This window comes from Lodderomyces beijingensis (assembly GCF_963989305.1).
Source record: "Lodderomyces beijingensis strain CBS 14171 genome assembly, chromosome: 6".
NCBI classification, from domain to species: domain Eukaryota; kingdom Fungi; phylum Ascomycota; class Pichiomycetes; order Serinales; family Debaryomycetaceae; genus Lodderomyces; species Lodderomyces beijingensis.
The window spans coordinates 224268-243097 of record NC_089975.1 but is presented as its reverse complement, the minus strand read 5'-3'; the positions used below and the strand labels follow the sequence as shown (position 1 = coordinate 243097).

General features: G+C 47.1%; 7 protein-coding genes across 7 annotated transcripts; 5 read left to right on the top strand and 2 right to left on the bottom strand. All coding sequences in view use genetic code 12, as the record gives it.

The window, feature by feature from the left end:
- Nucleotides 1-220: 220 nt before the first annotated feature.
- LODBEIA_P48380 (uncharacterized protein) lies at nucleotides 221-2407 on the top strand (the record flags this gene model as incomplete). Its single annotated transcript, XM_066975103.1, has 1 exon — nucleotides 221-2407. One exon carries the CDS (start codon nucleotides 221-223, stop codon nucleotides 2405-2407), a length of 2187 nt encoding a protein of 728 aa, XP_066831776.1.
- A 438-nt stretch (nucleotides 2408-2845) lies between these two features.
- LODBEIA_P48370 (uncharacterized protein) lies at nucleotides 2846-5473 on the top strand (the record flags this gene model as incomplete). The annotated part of the gene is made up of 1 exon (XM_066975102.1): nucleotides 2846-5473. The coding sequence occupies one exon, from the start codon at nucleotides 2846-2848 to the stop codon at nucleotides 5471-5473; it is 2628 nt and encodes an 875-aa protein (XP_066831775.1).
- Nucleotides 5474-5635: 162 nt separating this feature from the next.
- Nucleotides 5636-9270, bottom strand: LODBEIA_P48360 (uncharacterized protein; the record flags this gene model as incomplete). The annotated part of the gene is made up of 2 exons (XM_066975101.1): nucleotides 5636-7470; nucleotides 8658-9270. 2 exons carry the CDS (start codon nucleotides 9268-9270, stop codon nucleotides 5636-5638), a joined length of 2448 nt encoding a protein of 815 aa, XP_066831774.1.
- A 181-nt stretch (nucleotides 9271-9451) lies between these two features.
- Nucleotides 9452-11050, bottom strand: LODBEIA_P48350 (uncharacterized protein; the record flags this gene model as incomplete). Its single annotated transcript, XM_066975100.1, has 1 exon — nucleotides 9452-11050. One exon carries the CDS (start codon nucleotides 11048-11050, stop codon nucleotides 9452-9454), a length of 1599 nt encoding a protein of 532 aa, XP_066831773.1.
- A 255-nt stretch (nucleotides 11051-11305) lies between these two features.
- Nucleotides 11306-13044, top strand: LODBEIA_P48340 (uncharacterized protein; the record flags this gene model as incomplete). The annotated part of the gene is made up of 2 exons (XM_066975099.1): nucleotides 11306-11324; nucleotides 11771-13044. The coding sequence occupies 2 exons, from the start codon at nucleotides 11306-11308 to the stop codon at nucleotides 13042-13044; spliced, it is 1293 nt and encodes a 430-aa protein (XP_066831772.1).
- Nucleotides 13045-13530: 486 nt separating this feature from the next.
- LODBEIA_P48330 (uncharacterized protein) lies at nucleotides 13531-14256 on the top strand (the record flags this gene model as incomplete). Its single annotated transcript, XM_066975098.1, has 1 exon — nucleotides 13531-14256. One exon carries the CDS (start codon nucleotides 13531-13533, stop codon nucleotides 14254-14256), a length of 726 nt encoding a protein of 241 aa, XP_066831771.1.
- A 1764-nt stretch (nucleotides 14257-16020) lies between these two features.
- On the top strand, nucleotides 16021-18261 carry LODBEIA_P48320 (uncharacterized protein; the record flags this gene model as incomplete). Its single annotated transcript, XM_066975097.1, has 1 exon — nucleotides 16021-18261. One exon carries the CDS (start codon nucleotides 16021-16023, stop codon nucleotides 18259-18261), a length of 2241 nt encoding a protein of 746 aa, XP_066831770.1.
- Nucleotides 18262-18830: the final 569 nt, after the last annotated feature.

The window sequence follows — 18830 nt, the reverse complement described above, 5'->3', positions numbered from 1 at the left end:
AAAGGAGAGGAAAGGGAAGACCATGGGAGCATAATACTTGTTGATGCCAAAGAAAGGACGAACATTCAATGGGTGCTGGACTTGCCGTAGCAGGAAGGTTAAATGCGATTTGACCCGACCGTATTGCACACGCTGTGCTAAGCTGAAGCGCAAGTGCCAAGGTTACGAAATACGACTAGGTTGGAGCAACCCTATATCGATCTCCAAAGGGAAGAAGAAGATGGTCAGTTTGGAGACGGGCGATGATTTGGATAGTTTCCAAAGACGAAGCATGGGCTTGATGAAGTTTCCTAGACACATGAGCTACGAAACTTATCAGCAGTTGAGTGATATCCTCGAGGATGTCGACAACTCGGCGATCCTAACTGGGGGTGCGCACGCGGGACCGTTCCGCTGCTTCAGACTTGTGGGAGCCAAGATGGAGGCTCTGGATGTGTCGAGAGACAAGCGGCTGCCTCTTGACGAAGAAACCCAGAGCCCAGAGCCTCCCACGCACGCGAAGAAAGCGGCGCATACTTTCAACGAAGGGGAGATATTCATAAAGATGAGCAACGAGCATGTCCATTACAAGCTTACCCATTTTGCCAAGCTTTCGATCCACGCCATAAAAGGCCCCGATTACCACTTGACGGAGCAGAACATGATGCACATCCTTTACCCGAAATTTTTCTTGAACATTGACTCGGACGACGACTGGCTCGCGAATGCGAAATTGGTCAACAACAAGTTGTATTCAAAGTGCGGCGACTCGCTTGTGTTGCACGACTTGATGCGCGAGCTATTGAGCAACTTCAGCCTGCACTTGATCTCCATTACCAGATTGGGGCTCGAGCACGACTACATTGAGGTGCTATTGATACCGTTTGTCAAGCTGATTGTGGCGAAGTTTGTGTGCTGGGACTTTGCTAGCTGGGACGTGGTTGGTTTGCAAGACTCCACCGAGTTGGATGAAGAAGAGCTCATTTGCAGCATTAAATTGTGCATCATGTACCTCACACTAGGCTTGAGCGCGTTTCATCTTTCGCGCGAGCTGGAGCTGGTCGCGGTCTCGGTCTCGCCGCGAGCAGCTGTCTCCTACGACGAGTATTTGAGAATCAGCATGGAGCTCCGTAAATTGAGCATCAAGCTACTTACATACCACCTTGACGAGTCCGATGTGATTTACGAAAACCAGAAACTGCGCAAGCGAAATGGGTATTATGATCTGTATTTGCTTCTTGCGCTCATCCTCCAGATTGAATTAGATAGCATGTTTAGCGTTTTTGAGAACTTTGATTTGATTTACGCTATCGGCGATTTTGTCATCAAGACAAAACTCAAGGCCCATGAAAGAAAAGAGGTGATCAACAAGTTGTTCATCAACATCTTCAAGCTCAAGTATTTCATGTATGAAAGCACGCAAGCCGTGAACAAGGACAACTACCAGATTGACGCGATGAAGGCCGAAATCGACTATGCAGACTTGAAGGACGACTATGATTTAGTTGACCTGCAGAGTGACGAAGAAGAGGAGGAGGAAGATGATGGCGACAACGGTGATGATGATGACACCAATTTGTATACCAACGCCGCGGGTAAAGTCATTTCGCCTATTCGACCGACAATCTCCAACATGGTCTCCGCCAACACTATGAATTCAGCAAAGTACGTGCCGACGGCGTACACCATCAGTTTTGACCGCAACAAGGACTATGGCGCAGCCTACGAAGTGACAGCAGAATCCGCGTTGGCGCCCAGCAGCAACTACAAGTTCACGCCGCACTTGGACACAGAATTCACCACTGCGTTCGACGCGGACTTGATCTACTTGATGTATGGAATCCCCCGCGATTTGCTCCACATATACCACGAGTCCATCCATTTGGCGAACCACAAAAGCATATTCAACATCCAGAAGGTGTTTCCCAGAAACTTCCCGCGGATCGTGGCGGACCTCGAGGACAGGCTCCTCACCTGGGACCACAGCAAGCTGAACTGGCATTTGGACCCAAAGAACCCCTTTCACGATATTTTGATCAAGTACGTCAAGTCGTTCCACCAAGCTGTGATTCTCTATCACCGCAAGTTGATGAATAAAAACTTTCGAGCCGAAGAGTACCAATACTTGGTCGACAGCTCCCTCGACTGCCTAGTCGGCGCCATAGAACTGGCCAAGGCACTCAAGCTCAAGTTCAAACCAATGTTCTGGAACCTATTCATTTGCGGATCTCTTGCACTCGGTGCGCCTCGACAAGCCCGCGTGCAACAGATCTGGAGCGGCCACGGTTTCCGCGGACAAGCCAACTACTGGAGAGCCAAGCAGATACTCTTTGAAATCTGGAACAGGCGAGACAATGGCGAAGAAGAGGACAACGTAGGGTTTATGAACTTAATCCGAGAGTGGGACATTCATCTAAGTCTAGGATGAAAAAAAAAAGAGAACCCATAATGGCCACAACACCCTCGGTTTTTTTTTTTTTGGCCAGCCCACTAGTGGGGCTCCTGCTAAATAAACGAACTGACTCTCCAGACAAGCTTGGGCCCTCTGTCTGCTTCCTGCTTCTGCCATCTAGTTCTAATTCGACTGGCATTTGGCATCTCTATTGTTCCTTGTAGCTGCTGGTGTGAAATTTGGGGGCACCGGGACACGACCGTTTTTTTGGTTGGGACACGCCCTTGGCGAGACACACATTTTCGAGGGTTCCCCATAAATTGGGTGCCCCGGTGGAGGCTGAACCCACAGTTATCAAGGTATCCAGAAGGTAGATATCTGCTTATAAGCAAGCAAGTCGCCTCCAAACGTCCTCTGGGTTTCTTCACAAGTTCCAGCTACAGCTGTTTGAGGGGAAAAAAGCTTTGCAAAGAGATGATGACTTCGAACTCCACGGCCAAACTGATACCATCGATTAGCGACATTCTTGCCGACACAGGACAGGACAAGAAATTGGCATTTACGAGCATCCATCGGCAACAAGAGCCCATTCAGCAGCACGCCCCTGCAATGGGCAGCCATTCCGACTCGAACCCGTCGCGCTATTTGGCGGGCGCCGCGGTGCACCAGGCAGGCGCCGGGCATTTTGGCTCTGGCCATCCGCAGCGCGCTGCGTTTTACAAGTCCAGCGACCCGCCTCGGAAACGCTCCAAGATATCTCGTGCCTGCGACGCCTGCCGGAAGAAGAAGGTCAAGTGCAATGCCGAGTTTTCAACCACGTTGAACAAAGTCACCCAGATATGCAACAATTGCGAGAAAAACTTGGAAGAGTGCACTTTTTCGCGAACTCCTCTCAAACGCGGCCCGTCGAAAGGGTACATCAAGGACTTGGAGGACCGCGTGGAGTTTTCTGGTGACCCGGGGCTCGCTCGCAAGCACCAGCACCCCGCGGCGGCGGCGACAGCCAACGGTGACGGCATGCTGACCTTCCACTCCTCGGGCCAGCACAGTCTCCCAGGCGTCCAAGGCAGACTACACAATGCTGCTCCAGCACACGCGAAAGTCGAGGAAAACCATACAAATGGGGCTCTGAACTTTTCCCCAGAAACCCACATGAGACCTCATTCGCAGTCACTATCGGCCCTCGGAGGATCAATTAAGCTACCTCCATTGCTAAACTACAATTCGAAACCACTAACCGCCGCCATCCAGGGCCTCAATGCCGGGCCTTTACCGCAATCAAACCCATCGAGCCCGAGTCCGCAAGCGCAAGCGCAAACGCAAACGCAAACGCAAACGCAATCGCAAACGCAAGTTTCAGCCGTGCAACAGAGTCAAGCGGACTTGAACAAAACAAGCCCTCCAATACAAGGCCCTTTCTGGAAAGTTCCTTACGAAATGCCGCCATCCACGGCCTCGCACCGCTCATCCATCGCCAGTCTATCGCACCCGGGACAAATGCAAGGCAGAAGAAGATCATCGCTCGACTCTGTCTCTTCCACTTCAACCACAAACAGCCGGATCATCCCCATCATTCGGCCCCCGAGCTCAACCAGTATCATGAGCGATTCGGAATCGGAGGACTTTCACTCGCTTAGATCGGCCTCGTCGCTGGCGCGGCCCCAGCTCACCAGAAATAACAGCCAGTCTCTTTCGCCGAGAAACTCGGTAACTTCGTTGTCGAGTCTCAATGGAAGAATGAACAAGACGTTGGTGCTCCCGCCACACTCGCCAGTCTCGTCTTCAATAACGGTGGCAGCGGCGGCGGCGGCGGCGGCGGCATCGGCATCGCCCTACAACCCCAGCACTCACCAGTTTTTGAGCACGCCGCAAATATCGCAAATAAACCCACACCAGTCCCTGCGGTCACCGATGGAATTGCTCAAGTTGGACTTGGAAATATACGAAAAAATAATTGCATCGAGCTACCCCGTGCTCCAAGCTCCGCTGGAGGAGCTAGTCAATATGATCCAGTCTAGTGGCAAGGAAACTCCAGCGGAAAGCGTCGTTGAGTGTTTCCACTTGGCTGTCAACGACCTAATAAATTTCAAAACCAACGATGAACATATCTCAGTGTCGATTTTTGCCAGATTGCAACTGATTGAGTCATTTGCAAAAGTAAACCCATATTCACGTTTTATATACGTGTCCTCCTTGCTTTTGGTGAACTACAGTCTACTTTTAAAAGGCCATCGGCACTCATCTTTTCTTGCATACGCAGCAGCTTTTTTAAACGACATGTCTGCATTGAGCTCCTATGTGCGGCGACGAGCGTCCCGTCACAAAGTGGACAAACTGGAAAAACTGAACAGAATGTGCTTGGGCTTGGCCAGGCTGTATCTCATTTTGGACACAATCGACAGCATTACAAGTCTATCATCGGGGGTCGAAAAAGTCGTCTCCACCGCGATAATCAACTTGCTTCCTGCCAGCGACGAGGTTTTAGATTGCGTGGTGTTGAGCAACCACTATCAATTTCAAAAGCTCATCTCGTGGAAGCTGAGTCTCGTGACGCTGACCAACGTGAATGAACCCGTTGCCAGTGCAAACGAAGATACATTCTACTCGCACTTTAATCAACTTTACATGCAAAAATTTCAGGTCTATCGACTACTCTTTAACGACAAACCTTTGTCGGACTTATCGGAGATCCAACGAATCATTGATTTGATGGCCGCAACAGTCGTGTCATTCGCCAACTACTTGTGCACCACGACAGCGTCAAACAAGAACGTGGTGCACCCCTGTTTGAACGCCGCGTTGAAGCAGCTTTTCTTTGCCATCAAGTTCATCAAACGGATCATCGATCACTTGGCACCAACAAAGGCGGTCTCGAGCATCAACCACAACTTGTCGATTTCGTTCAATTTGCTCAACTTGAATCTACACCATTTGCAGATTAGCGAACACCAGTTTCGACACATTAAAGAAATGCTCTCCACCGAAAAACTCGACTTTTCAGCCACGGGAGGAGAAACTGCCGCGGAGGCGGATGGGAAATGGCTCGACGAGATCATTGCTACGGCTCGCGCTGACTTGATTGGACATTCCTCTTACGTATAAATAAATTGAATACATATATATATATGTGTGTATATATATATCAATATGATCTATCACCATTTTCCTTTTTTGTTTGTTTGTTTGTTTTAAAAAACTATAGTTTTATTCTATCTCAAACTCCCATGCAGTCTCTAAAATATATCCCCCAAACACACACCACCACTAATCAATCTTGATCTGGCCGTATATCGTTCTCACAAAAAACAAGCTGCTGATAAATCCAACACTGGCGCAGCAGAGAAAGACAAGAAGAGAAATGACAATCGAGTAGCCAGTGTACAACACCATTGACGTCAACCCTCCCAATTTCTCACCACCGGTCAAAAACAACGAATGGATGAAAACGTAAACTGCACAGCCTCCGCCAATCAAAATCGACTTCCATTGCCACTTGTAGTTTTCCGAACACAACGTGTAGTAGACCATAAGCACCGTTATCAAACTTGTCGTCAAGATCATCAACAAGAAACAAAAGAACAAAAAGCCAAACATGTAAAAGATCTTGTTGAACCACAACGACGAGTAGATAAAGTACATTTCCACCGCAATGGATCCAAAGGGGAAGATTCCACTAATGAGCATCACGGGAATCAGCTTCAAGTACCATGGCTGCTGGGGAATCTGCCTGGGGATCTGGTTTGTTCTCACTGGCACATCGAGCAAGGGCCTCTTGGAAGCCAAGATTGAACCGGCAATCGACAAGGGGATGGAAATGGCAAACCAGATCACAATGATGGCCACCATGGTGCCCATGGGCACAGCTCCTGACGAGTCAACAGAAATCAAGAAAAAGTTTAAAAACACAAACACTCCAAAAAGGGAGCCTGGCACGAGCAAAGGAGTGAGTATCATGTTCAACTTCCAGTTATCGCCACCGAGGAAGCGGTACAAGTATCCCGATATGAAGGAGGATATCACGCTGCTTCCGATGTAAACAATCAACATAAAAGTCGAAAGGGCTCCTCTGTTCGATGGTGACAATAACCCAAACAATGCAAAGATGATGGTTACAAATGCCATGAGGAAGATTTGGGCCCCACTACCGACCAAGACCGACAAGAGCAACCTCTGCACTGGCGGCCTAAACACGTCGCCGTGGACCAACTTCCACCCGCTCTCATCGGAGATGTCGTCGTCCAAGTTGACTTCGTTGTATTTGACAATGTCATTCTTCAAGGTTCTAATCAAAATGTGGGCAATAACGATACCCAAGATCAACACAATGAGGGAGAAATTGATCAAGGAAAACCACTGGATCTTGGGGTCGTAAACGTGGAGGTACTTGTCCCACCTGGTGGCCCATGCAACGTCGCTCTTTTCAAATCTCACCGAGTAGGTGAACACCACGTCGGTGTCTTTCTCCTTGTCCAAGTGGACTGCTTTCAACTCGGTAAAGTCGCAAAAGTTCTCCTCGGGAGTGTCAGGAGGCAATTCCGATCTGTCCAATGACATTGCCGCGGCCGTGACACCAACGACTCTGAAAATATCCTCGGATCTCTGGTGGTAATCCACAACAATGTCAAAGTGGTTGTACAACACCGCGCGCTGGTCGGCGTCCACTTCTCCAATGTGGAACCCGGTGCCGTAGAACATGGTATTAGTTCGAGCATCCTGCACTATGCTGGCCACGGGAAGACCGTCAACAAGCCAATTGTGGTTGTACCCGGCCCTGATGTTCCTATTAACAAACACCGAGTCCGCTTTCGGGTATTTCGAAGTGCACAATTTCCTGCACTGCACTTTTTCCAACATGTTCAATTCAAATGGCGAGTTGAAGATACGATCGCCAAAAATGATGGAGCCCAACGATTCCAGCTGTTTCTGCGGACCGCCCTCTGGCTTGCAAAAATGAAACTTGGGATAGTAGTAGTCGTAAGAGTAGACATACGTGGCGGAGTTTATCTTGTGCTGGTTGGATGCATGGTGCAAGGAGGGAGTCAAGTGATTAACGAGCAAGGGAATCCGGTCACCGCTTTTGTAGTCTGTGGGTGCCACTCCTGGTAGATAGAAAGCGTTAGCTAGGCCGCTCAATAGCCCTAGCGCAACAATAAGCAAATGGAGCATAACTCTCTTGGGGGTTGGAAAACAAAAAAAAACAAAAAAAAAAAGGTAAATTGCTCTTTTGTTTGAATAGGTTTTTTTTAGTTTTTTGACAAGAAGGCCACAGGGCTTGGGAGTTGATGATAACTTGACACGCATTTTTTTTTTTTTTTGTTTTTCAAAAATCTTCAAATTTCGTCAAGATTTTTTTATTTTTCTTTTTTTACTTTTATTTTGTCTTTCTGCTAGTTTTTTTGTTTTGTTTTGGCTTTTCCCCCTGCTGCTGTTGGTTTTCTCTTCAACGATTCTCCTGCCATTTGCATCTCAAGACCATACTATTTGTACCCCTTGCAGATGGATAGTAGTTGGACCAGCGTATCTTTTACAGTTATGATCTCTCTTCTCTCTCTCTCTCTCTCTTTATTGGTTCATTCCCGCTTTGCTTTCATCGACTTTTTTCGTTGGCGCGATGTGCATAACTGGCGAAGATTGCACTTTTTAATTTCGGTTGTTTGCATCTTGATCTCGTGGAGTTTTGCCATTTGCAACTTGCTGCTGGTCATGTATGGAGGTCTATCCTCTGAAAAGTCACATTTTAGATTCAACCGAATGCAATGGCTGCAGACGGGTTTTTCCTCTGTGCACCTCTTATGGCGAATTCTGCAAGTCCAACAACCTGTTTTCGACCTTTTTTTCAAAGGCTCTGATTTCTCCCGACTGGTGGAGTTTGTGGTTGTCTTGTTTGATGACCATGGTTTGTCTTTCTTTGCGTTGTGTTGTCTATTTTTCCGTAAGCGGAGACTTGTGGGCTCGGGACTTTCGATCCAGTCCAGATCGTGCAAGGATGCAGCAAATGTGTTTCCCGGGCCCGTTTCGCAGCCATTTCGCAAGCCTCTCAAGAAAAACGGCGAGACGCGAATCGTTACTGGGAACTTTAGCAGCCGCGGCGGCAACAGTAGCAACAGCAGCAGGGAAAACAGGGGCAGCAGGGGCAGCAGGTGCGGTAGAACTACTTGAGTTCTCCAGGAAATATCCTTGCCTTTACTTGAACTTTGCACATCGCTCGCAAAGTATTTTTGTAGAGGGGGTGGTGGCTCGCAATCTTTAGTGGTTTTTGCAGGAGCCCTTCTCGGTGGAATGTCACCTGCGTCTAAATCCGATTTTGCGGCTAGATCGCCAATTTCTCCACTAACGGTGTGGATGTCAGTTGAAGATTGAGACATGGAAACATTAGCCCGTCTAGAGCCGACTAAGCGGCGCAAATCAGCATCTTGAGTCTTGGTGATTGGTTCGTCTCTCGTCGCATTGCTCCAGTGGGACCTGGCGCTGAGCGGTTGACTAATGGATTTGGACGTCAACGTATTGGTGCTGGGACTCACCTCAAACAAGTTCTTATAGACTTGCCTTGCTTCAATTAGCTCATCTTGAGTGCGACAGCCGGCAAATATGTAGTGTCGTGGCTGGATCTCGGTTGCAAGCGGCGAGCTTGCAATCAATTGCGGTGTTTCAAACCGAATTCCATTTAGCTTGTCATGGGGGCTCAGCTTTGGCTTCGAGCTCTTGAACTCCGGTTTGACACCGATTGTTGGTTTGCTTATAGTGAAGGGATTATTGACGCGTGTTGGGGTGTCGGTGATGTTGGTGCCGCAGGATGGTGATTCGTTTGATGCAGAAACTGCGGGAATGGAAGTCTTTTTCCAGAGGGGACTTGAATGACGAAGATAGCTCTCAAATGGACCTTTTACTCCATTTGACATTTGAAACTAACCTTTGTAGGTGGTCTCTATCTCAACCGTGGTTGTTAAAAGTAGGATATATATGTGCATGGATATATATATTTTGCAGCACATTTCCCTCCCCCAAGTCTGGTTGGCAAAAAAAGAAAGAGAGCTATACAAACAAGTTTTGAAAGATTTACTTTACTTCTTACTATCTTAATCACTCAGTGTGGGTATGGACACCTACAAAGGTCAAGATCCAGTTCAAGTTGGTTAGAAGCATCTTGCAGCCCTGTGTCCACTCCGAGTTTGAGGTGACACGTATACTCTTGCCTCCAATCGTATCGTTTCTTATTTTGTAGGGCAATTCGAGCTCGTTATCTATTTCAGCCAACCTTTCGACGATGATGGCCAATATGTCCAACAACGCAATCATCGCCACGTCTAGCTTGTTAAAGTTGAATAGTCTTCCCAAAGTAAACTCGTCTGACGAGTACAAGTTCAAAACTTTTTTTGTTTTGGTGCCGTTTTCCAGCTCGGTGAACTTGACAATGTGCGATTGCGAGCCCATGGGCACTACTCTATACGAGGGGAGTTTCAAGTTCAATCTCCTCAAGATGAAGGCAACGAGCAAGACAATCTGGCCCAATGCCGCGTTGATCTCGGGCCAAACAATCTTGTACCCGAGGCGGAAGGAGTTGATCTTGCCGTACTTTTCGTCCAAATTGATATCAAACATCATCTTGTAGACATTGGAGCTGCGCAACTCGTCGATTCTGTTCAATTGGAATTGGTAGGATGCGTTTAATTGGTCTAGTTTGTTTTGTTTATCCATCAAGTTCAACTGGAGCTCGTTTCGTAGTCTTATAATCGCATTGAGCTGGTTAGTGGTGATATCTTCCAACTCGGCCTCATTCTTGGCCAATTGCTGTTCCAAATTCGACTTGTCGCTTTCTAGTTGCCGCAACTCTTGTAGTCGTTCGCTTTCCAATTGGCCAAGCCGCAGAAACTCCTGTAAAGAGTGCTGAAGGGAGTCGTCCAACTCTTGGTTTTCAAACTGGGTCTTGACATTCCCGTGTTCGTCATATAAGTTGAGTTTTGCATCTTGGATCTTCAACTTCTTTAGGAAACTCAAATACTGGTCTTTCTCCTTTTGGCTTTGATCGAATTTCAATTTGAAGTTTTCTAGTAGTAAATGTGCGCAGTCGACGCTTAGAGGATGGTCTATATCCTGGGTGTTGGAAAGAATTCTGAATATCTTGTTCAATGTCTTGATTCGGCTGGAGATTTTAATTTCAAAATGTTCCTCATCGCCGTGATCCGGCTTCTTGAGGTTTCCTCCTGCTGCTCCTGCTTCTCCGTCTGCGTCTGCTTGTTCTTTCAAGGCATCGACATCATCTTCATTAACCACTAGATAGGAGTTTAGTTCCGAGTTTGTATTCGACGTGGAGCCGGTGGCGTTGTGGTGGTCATCATCCGCCTCCACTTCCACTTCCACGCCCTCATCTTCATCGTCATCTTCTTCTTCCTCGTCATCGTCATCGTCTTCATCGTCGTCTTCATCTTCACTTTCAAAATAGCTCTTGAGATACATAGGTTCGGCGTTCCTGGGGAGCTGGTTGTAAATGCTCAACTTTTCCTTGGTCAAGTAATCCAGAGGTTGCAAATCATTCAATCTCTCCTTATCAGCTTTCTTGAACTCGGAATTCTGCCGCGTATTGACTATAAGTCCCAATTGCGACGGGTTGAGTCTTTTCAAAGTGCCGCCTATTCTCAACAGGGAATCACATTCGTGACATATTTGTTGACCACTATCCATTCTTGCACTGGTTTTTTGATGTGTCTTTGTAGGGGTGGGAAGTGTAGTTTATTGTATGTGCTAGTATCAATATATATAATCCATTTAGAGTTGCTTATGGCATTCTCACGTGCTCAGTATAAACACTACAAAATCACACAGTGGCAACTTTCTGTCGGAAAAACTGACACTTTGGCCGAGTTGGTCTAAGGCGCTAGACTCAAGAACCTTCAAATTCTTGTGACTTTAACAAGTTGTGAATTCTAGTATCGTAAGATGCACGCGTTCGAATCGCGTAGGTGTCATTATTTTTTTTTTTTTTTTTTTTTACTGTCGGTTTTTTCTCAACGGTTCTTGCTCAAGACAGCCTAGGCATTGGGTGCATCTCTCTGCTGGAAGAAAAATTGAAACTGGTTTTTATCCTCAGAACAAGCTACTCTTCTTTCTTTCTTTCTTTCCTTTCTTTCCTTTCCATCACGGTTAATGAATAGAATGACTAACAGTTGAAGTGTATGTTTAGTTCTTGATGATCAAGTTTTCTTGAGGCTATTACTTTTTCCTGATGACAATACATACTTTTAGTGTCTTTAAGATCGAAAGATCAGTGTGAGCACATGATTTCTCAATAGACTACAACGGTATCTGACCAATATTCAATAGGAAACTTGAACTTGGAGTCGAACCTGATTACGGGAGAGTTACTAACTAACTAACTAATTTTTTTTTTTTTTTTCATTTCAGTCATGGCAAAGAAAAGTACAAGGCATTTGAATAAAATCCATCGCAAACCGCTACCTATCTTGCTAGCCGGTGAAAAATATGGCATCGACTTGAAAACTCCTTACAACAAAGGCATCCTTGGCCGGATAAGCTATTGGCTCAAGTTGGTGCAAGTTGCTCTATTTTCCCTTTGTAGGACCGCCGCGGTGAAAGAACAACCCATCGATGTCTTTGTGGAAAATGGAATCTTTAAAGTTGATGAGTTGTCGTCAATGACAAGATTATGGCAAGAGGGTTTCTTTGGCAAGGGCGTTTTATCTAGATCGGCACCAAATTGGAAAGAGCGGACCATGGCGCGATTGAATTTGGTAGGCCAAGATCAAGATCCGGATAATAACGATGATAATGATGTAGGTGTGGTGGTGGTTGCTGCTGCTGCTCCAAGTCAACAGCAGGACCCTGCAAAGGAAGAATTGACAAAAGCTAGAAGAAATGAGCGAGCCGAGTTTAAAAAGAAGAGACTGGAGTTGCAGCAGTTGCAGCTCAAACAGAGGCAAGGTTTGATTGCTGAAGAAGAATTGAAACAGATGAAGATATTGGATGAGTTTTTGGTTGAGTTTAGAAAGAAAGACGGTAGCGTGGTTTTGTTGTCGCAAAACAGTAGTAGCCAAGAAACGCCGGGGAGAATGAGAGTGGAAGATGAGTCAATAGTGACAGAGTCACTGGGCGACTTGATTCAGTTGGAATTTCTCCAATTGCAAGCAGTAGAGGCCTTCTTTTTGAAGTTTGCCTTGAACCAAGTTCGCATAGTGTTTGAAGGCTCACTGCTTGGCGCGAAGGATTTGTTGAGACACTGCTGTCTGCTATATTCTGCCAGTCCCACCATTGAAGCAGACAACAAGTTTCTACTAAACTATGTTGTGTATCATTATTTTAGAAGCAAAGGATGGTGTGTGAGATCGGGGATTAAGTTTGGTAGCGACTATTTGCTATATAAGAGAGGGCCGCCTTTCCAACATGCTGAGTATTGTGTACTGGTTATACAAGACAACGAGGTTGCTGGCTTTGACGCGGTAGATTGGTTTCAAATGAGCAGCCAAGCAAGAGTGGTTGGTGGCGTCAAGAAATATTTCATCCACGTTTACGTTGAAGCACCTCGTCAGCAGGAATTTGACGAAATCTACTTGAATGCAGACGGCGAGGATGACGGGTTGATGATCAAAAAGTTGTTGAGTAGATACAAGATAAGCGAGGTGATTTACAGACGATGGAACCCTAGCAGGACCAGGGACTAGGCACTAGACGTTAGAGGTAACTTGTGTATTGTGTTGTTTATAGAAACACAGCTTGTTTGATTGATGTGATTTGACTGACACGTGACGACTAGGTAGACGTAATTTTCTCCCCCGGGGATATTTATGCGACACGACACTGATAGTAGTGTCATATCCCCTTTATTGGCTGCGGTGTATGTGTATGTGTGTACTGTTGTTGTTACTTCCTTGCAGACGTATGTATGTGTGGATGCACTTGCCACGCTCCACCTTTTCCCTGTCTCTCCGCGTGAAGTGTGCGATGCGCACACACACATAAACTCTGCTATGTAAGCTCCTTATATAAATAGCGCACTTTCTGCTCCACCTCTCTCTTCGACACGGAACTTTTTTTTTTTCTGCTGATTGGAGCACGTGACACGACTCGGGGCTACCACCTGTACTATAGCACCATTGCACGACTTTTCTCAGAGAGGCACCAATTGCACTTACAACAGGATCTGAGCCATGTCCAATTTGAGACATTTGATGAACTACGATAATAGCAGTGCCACTGCCACTGCCACCGCTGCTACCACAAACTATATGAATATCCGGAAAAAGGCCAGTATTAGCAACCTAATCGATGCTACTGACGACGTGCCTTCGTCGTCGTCGGCTTCGTCTTGTGCTCATGGCTATCCTGACGAGGACCAGCAGCTGCGGCTGCTACCAAATTACAAGTACAACCAATATAACCAGTCAAAACCACCACCAGCAGCAACTAGACACGGGAAACAGCATGGAAGAAAAGACGAGCACGATGAGGTGGAGGAGGAGGAGGAGTTGGAGGAGTTGGAGGACTCGGAAGACCAACAGTCACCTTCAGCCAACAACAACAACAACGACAACAAGAATTTGTCTTCCTCGTTGCATAAAATGTCAAACCACATCTCGCAAGAACAGATTTTGTCCAGCTTTGAAAAAATCAAAACCCATTTCCCCGCGGCGCGAATCAAGAAGATCATGCAGAGCGACGAAGAGATTGGCAAGGTTGCTCAAGCGACCCCGATAATTGTCGGGCGTGCCTTGGAGATATTCATGGCGAATCTCGTGGAAGTGAGCATATTGCAAGCTAAAAAACAGGGCGTCAAGCGCATCACTGCTTCTCATGTCAAGTCTGCCATTGAAAATACCGAACAGTTTGATTTCTTGGTTGAAGCGGTGGAGAAATACCCGTCATTGAAAAGTTGAGAAAAGAGGAAAAAGAAAAAAAAAATTGAAAATAACAGTTTGAAGGGCGCGCATATAGCGCCCTTAAGAACACTGAATTCTGAATTCTGAATTCTGAATTCTGAAAACTGAAAACTGAGGGCCAATGGGTTTTATGTTGAAAGTCGCCAGGGTGGGAGACCTCTATCATGGAAAGCCAATTATCCGTAAAACCAGCTTTCACATCCGGCGTTCATGAACTTGAACCCTGGGAGAAGCGAGAATGGCGAGGCAAGTGGCTCCTACCATTTCACATAGTTTGCCTCGATTTTGTCTAGTGCAATCTTCAAACCACCACTGACACCCAGTCTTGATATTTTTTTCACTCACTAGATACGGGAAGCAAGGATGCACCATGGAAAAAACAACAACAACAACAACAACAACAACAATACTGTTTTTTTAAGAGAAAATAAAAGTTTGGTACGGCATTTTATAGGGGGTTTCAATTCAATGGAAAATGACGTGTATTAGGTTATCTAGTTTAAATAATGAATGGGAAATGAATTTCGAAGCGGTGTCTGTAGTGACGTGCTCTTGTCATGCCTTTATCGTGGCCTTTAATACTACATAAAGTCCCTTTTCTATAGACAACATATATACCCCCTTTAAAACCAGGGTTGGGATTGATCCGATCCAGATGTGGAAGATTGACGGAGGGCGAGCGCTACCACATTGCAACCCACGGGAGTTTCCTATTTAAGGGGCCGCCGCGGCTCTACGTGTGGCGGCTTTAAGAGAGGGGTGTTTCGGGATATCAGCGAGCCAAACTTCAAAACTCGGTAAACCTCTTTTTCAACCGTTATTATGGAGGCACACGGTAAGGGGGGGAGGGCCGGAGTCTGTTTAGAGTCGGTGAATATTGCTCTAGACATGGGACCCGTGACTGTGCAGAGATTTTACAAAATTTCGCACCCAAACTGTTTATAAATTTGGTGCGTTAGAGTTTCACGCTGGTTGTTCCCCGTTGCTTGTCGAGGTATCATGCGTGAGGCAGTTCTCTATGAAAAGCTTTATTCCAGCTCATCTCTTGCGCTGCTCTTGCTGTGTCTGTTGAAACGGTGGAATGTGTTGACAGGCAGACCCCATCCCCATCTACCACTAGTACTGGGTTTATCTACAAAAGCTCAAGGGCCGCCTTAGTGGCGGGTGTGCTGAGTTTTGAATCTTGTTCAGGGAATATCCTCCACTCCCCTGTTGCAAATATGATGTCATGGCCCATGTCGAGCGTGCGAGAGGCAGACAGTGCCTGCAAAAGTCACTCTGCTTGGGACAAACTCCCAGAATCTAAGCGACAGCGGGCCCCGGCGCAAATTTCAATTTTTGGTTGATTGCTATAACTCTCCCAATTCATCATCCATCAAATCGCACTCATACCACCATTTCGACGTAATCGCTGATTTAGCACCGACTTTAATAGCCGAACTTTTCGATCAACACCCCCCCACCCCCTTCATCCTCAACCCTTAACCCTTTTCATTACTTCCCCCTTCCTCCTTCTTCCCCCACATATTCTTGGTTTTTTTTTTAACTTAATTTTTACTTTCGGAGCAAGCCTCATTTAAAAGCAAACGTTGCTCTGTCGGTGTTGACCCTAGCCCAATTCTGAAAGAGTCAGACAAACTTAGAAAACAGTCACACACAGTTCTTCCCTCCCATCAACTTTTCTTTTCTCTTCATTTTCCCTTTGACATCCATCAGGATAGAGCCTCAATTGGTAGACTAAAACACACAGAAACGAAAATCATGGTTGGGTCCAAGTCAAACACAAGTCTTGCCAACAGAAGACAATCGTCGTTTTTCGCGCAATTGCCCCAGGCAGAACCCGATATTTACTACGTTGGAGTCGACGTTGGCACCGGTTCCGCTAGAGCATGTTTGATCGACACCAACGGGATCATCTTGGGGTTAGCGGAGAAGCCCATTTCCAGACACGAGTTGAAGGCAAACTACATCACGCAGAACTCGACCGAGATCTGGAACGCGATATGCTACTGCGTCAAGAGCTGCTTGAGAGACTCGGGAGTTGACCCTGCCCATGTGTTTGGGATTGGGTTTGACGCGACGTGTTCCTTGGTTGCTGTGTCTGAATCTTCCGATGAGCCAGAGTCGGTGGGGCCCGACTGGAGCGATAACACGGAAAACATCATTCTTTGGATGGACCATAGAGCGGAAGAGGAAACTAATGCCATCAACGCTACGGGCGACAAGTGTCTCAAGTATGTCGGTGGACAGATGTCGATTGAGATGGAGTTGCCCAAGATGAAGTGGTTGAAACATCATAAGCCGGGCGGGATTAAGGATTGCAAGTTCTACGATTTGGCGGATTATTTGGTGCACAAGGCTTCCGGAAAAGAGACGAGATCGTTTTGCTCGGTTGTTTGCAAGCAAGGGTTTGTTCCCTTGGGCGTTGAAGGAAGCGAGACCGGTTGGTCTGAGCCGTTCTTGATGTCGATTGACATGCCCGAGTTGGTCGAGGACAATTTCAGAAGATTAGGTGGTGTCCCTGGTAAAAACGGCAAGTATTTGACCGCGGGAGACGAAGTTGGCAAATTGACCGAGAAATCGGCTCAGGAGTTGGGTTTAACTACCGAGTGTGTGGTTGGATCTCCCGTTATCGATGCGTATGCCGGTTGGATTGGAACTGTTGCCGCCAAGGCAGATGTGCCTGCGCTTGCTGAAGAGCACCACGATGGCACTATTGGCGACGCCTGTGGCCGATTAGCTGCTGTTGCTGGTACCTCCACGTGCCACCTTGCCATGACTAAAGAACCATGTTTTGTCAAGGGGGTGTGGGGTCCATATAAGGACGTGATGGCCAAGGGCTACTGGTTAGCTGAAGGTGGCCAATCCATCACGGGCCAATTGTTGGCACACGTGTTGAGTGTCCACCCCGCCAATCAGGAGTTATTGAGAGCGTCTGAGCAATCGAGCATTTCGAAATTTGACTATTTGAACTCGATCTTGGAGCATATGGTGCATGACCAGCACGAGCGATCGGTGGTGTCCTTGGCCAAGCACTTGTTCTTTTACGGAGACTTCCACGGCAACAGATCGCCCATTGCCGACCCGAGAATGAAGGCCAGCATCATTGGCGAGTCGTTGGACAATTCGCTCCAGGATTTGGCCGTCAACTATTTCGGTGCCTGTGAGTTTATCGCGCAGCAAACGAGACAAATCATCGAGCACATGGAAGAAGGAGGCCACAAGATCTCGTGCGTGTTTATGAGCGGCGGCCAGTGCCGCAACGGGTTGTTGATGCGGTTGTTGGCCGACTGCACGGGGTTGCCCATCGTTATCCCCAGATACATCGATGCAGCGGTGGTGTTTGGATCGGCCATTTTAGGCGCCGTTGCCGCCGCCGACTCTGTCGACGAGTATCTGAAGGACAGACAAAACAGCAACAGATTGCGGATTTTGCAGAAGAAGTCAGAGGCCAACTTGCACAATCCCGGCGCCAACGCCAACGCCAACGCCAACGCCGACATCCCACCGGCATCGCCATACACTGCTCCCTCGGCAACCTCGGCCATCAACTTGGCCACCATTGCCTATGCCCATTCCAACCCCGGGTTATCGCAACAGGCCAACTTTGACTATTTCAGCCAGCCCAGTCAGAAACAACAGGTCAAGAGCGACGACGAGTCCGAAGACGAGGGCACCTTGTCGTTTGGCTCGAAACAAGAGACGCAAAAGGGGTTATCGCAGAAATTGGCCGGTATGGGTCTCAAGCCATTAAGCTCGACAAAGAAACCCTCGCAGCAGGATCCAAACAATGCCGGCGCCTTGTTGTGGAAGATTATGCAGCAAATGACTGGGCCTGGCAAAGTCATCAACCCCAGGTCCAAAAACGACCCCGACCGCAAGTTGTTGAATGGGAAATACAAGATTTTCTTGGAGCAGTGCTACAGCCAGCAGAAGTATAGAGACATGGTTGACGAGATCGAGGCTGAAAACTTAAAGTCGGGAAATGTCCCAGATGCGTAGAAATATGGAATGGTGGAAAGATAGATATATTTTTTATAAAAAAACAAAGAAAAAAAGACTAACAATAAACTTTAGCGTGTTGGGTAGATTTATCTTTATCTTGATCTTTATCTACTTTTTTTTTGTAGTGGGGTATATCGGAAGAAAGCTTATCTGAAATATCCTCCCCCCCCTTCAGGTAATATGGTTCGCAGATTTAGTTATCAAGTGACGCACCAACCAAACTCGTAACCCGTGAGCTTTGATGAAGTCGTGGTCACACGATACACCACGAGCCTCTACTTGTTGGTGCAGTCGCGATGGCAATTGCCAGTTTTTTTTGCTAGAGAGGAAAACAGCAGCAACCATCTCTCTTTTCCGGGCTTACGCGTGTCGTCCCCATGACGGGGAGCTATCCTCCTGTTCGGCCTCATGCGAAGAAATAAGGAGAACAAGAAGTGAGGAAAAGAAGGCGGCAGGTGACGAAATGACGATGCATCTCGATATTCCCCCAACCACACATCTGAACCCCCATTGCGCTTCCCCCCTTTAGCCCCCGAAGCACTAAAAAAAAAAAAAATAAGTTCCTC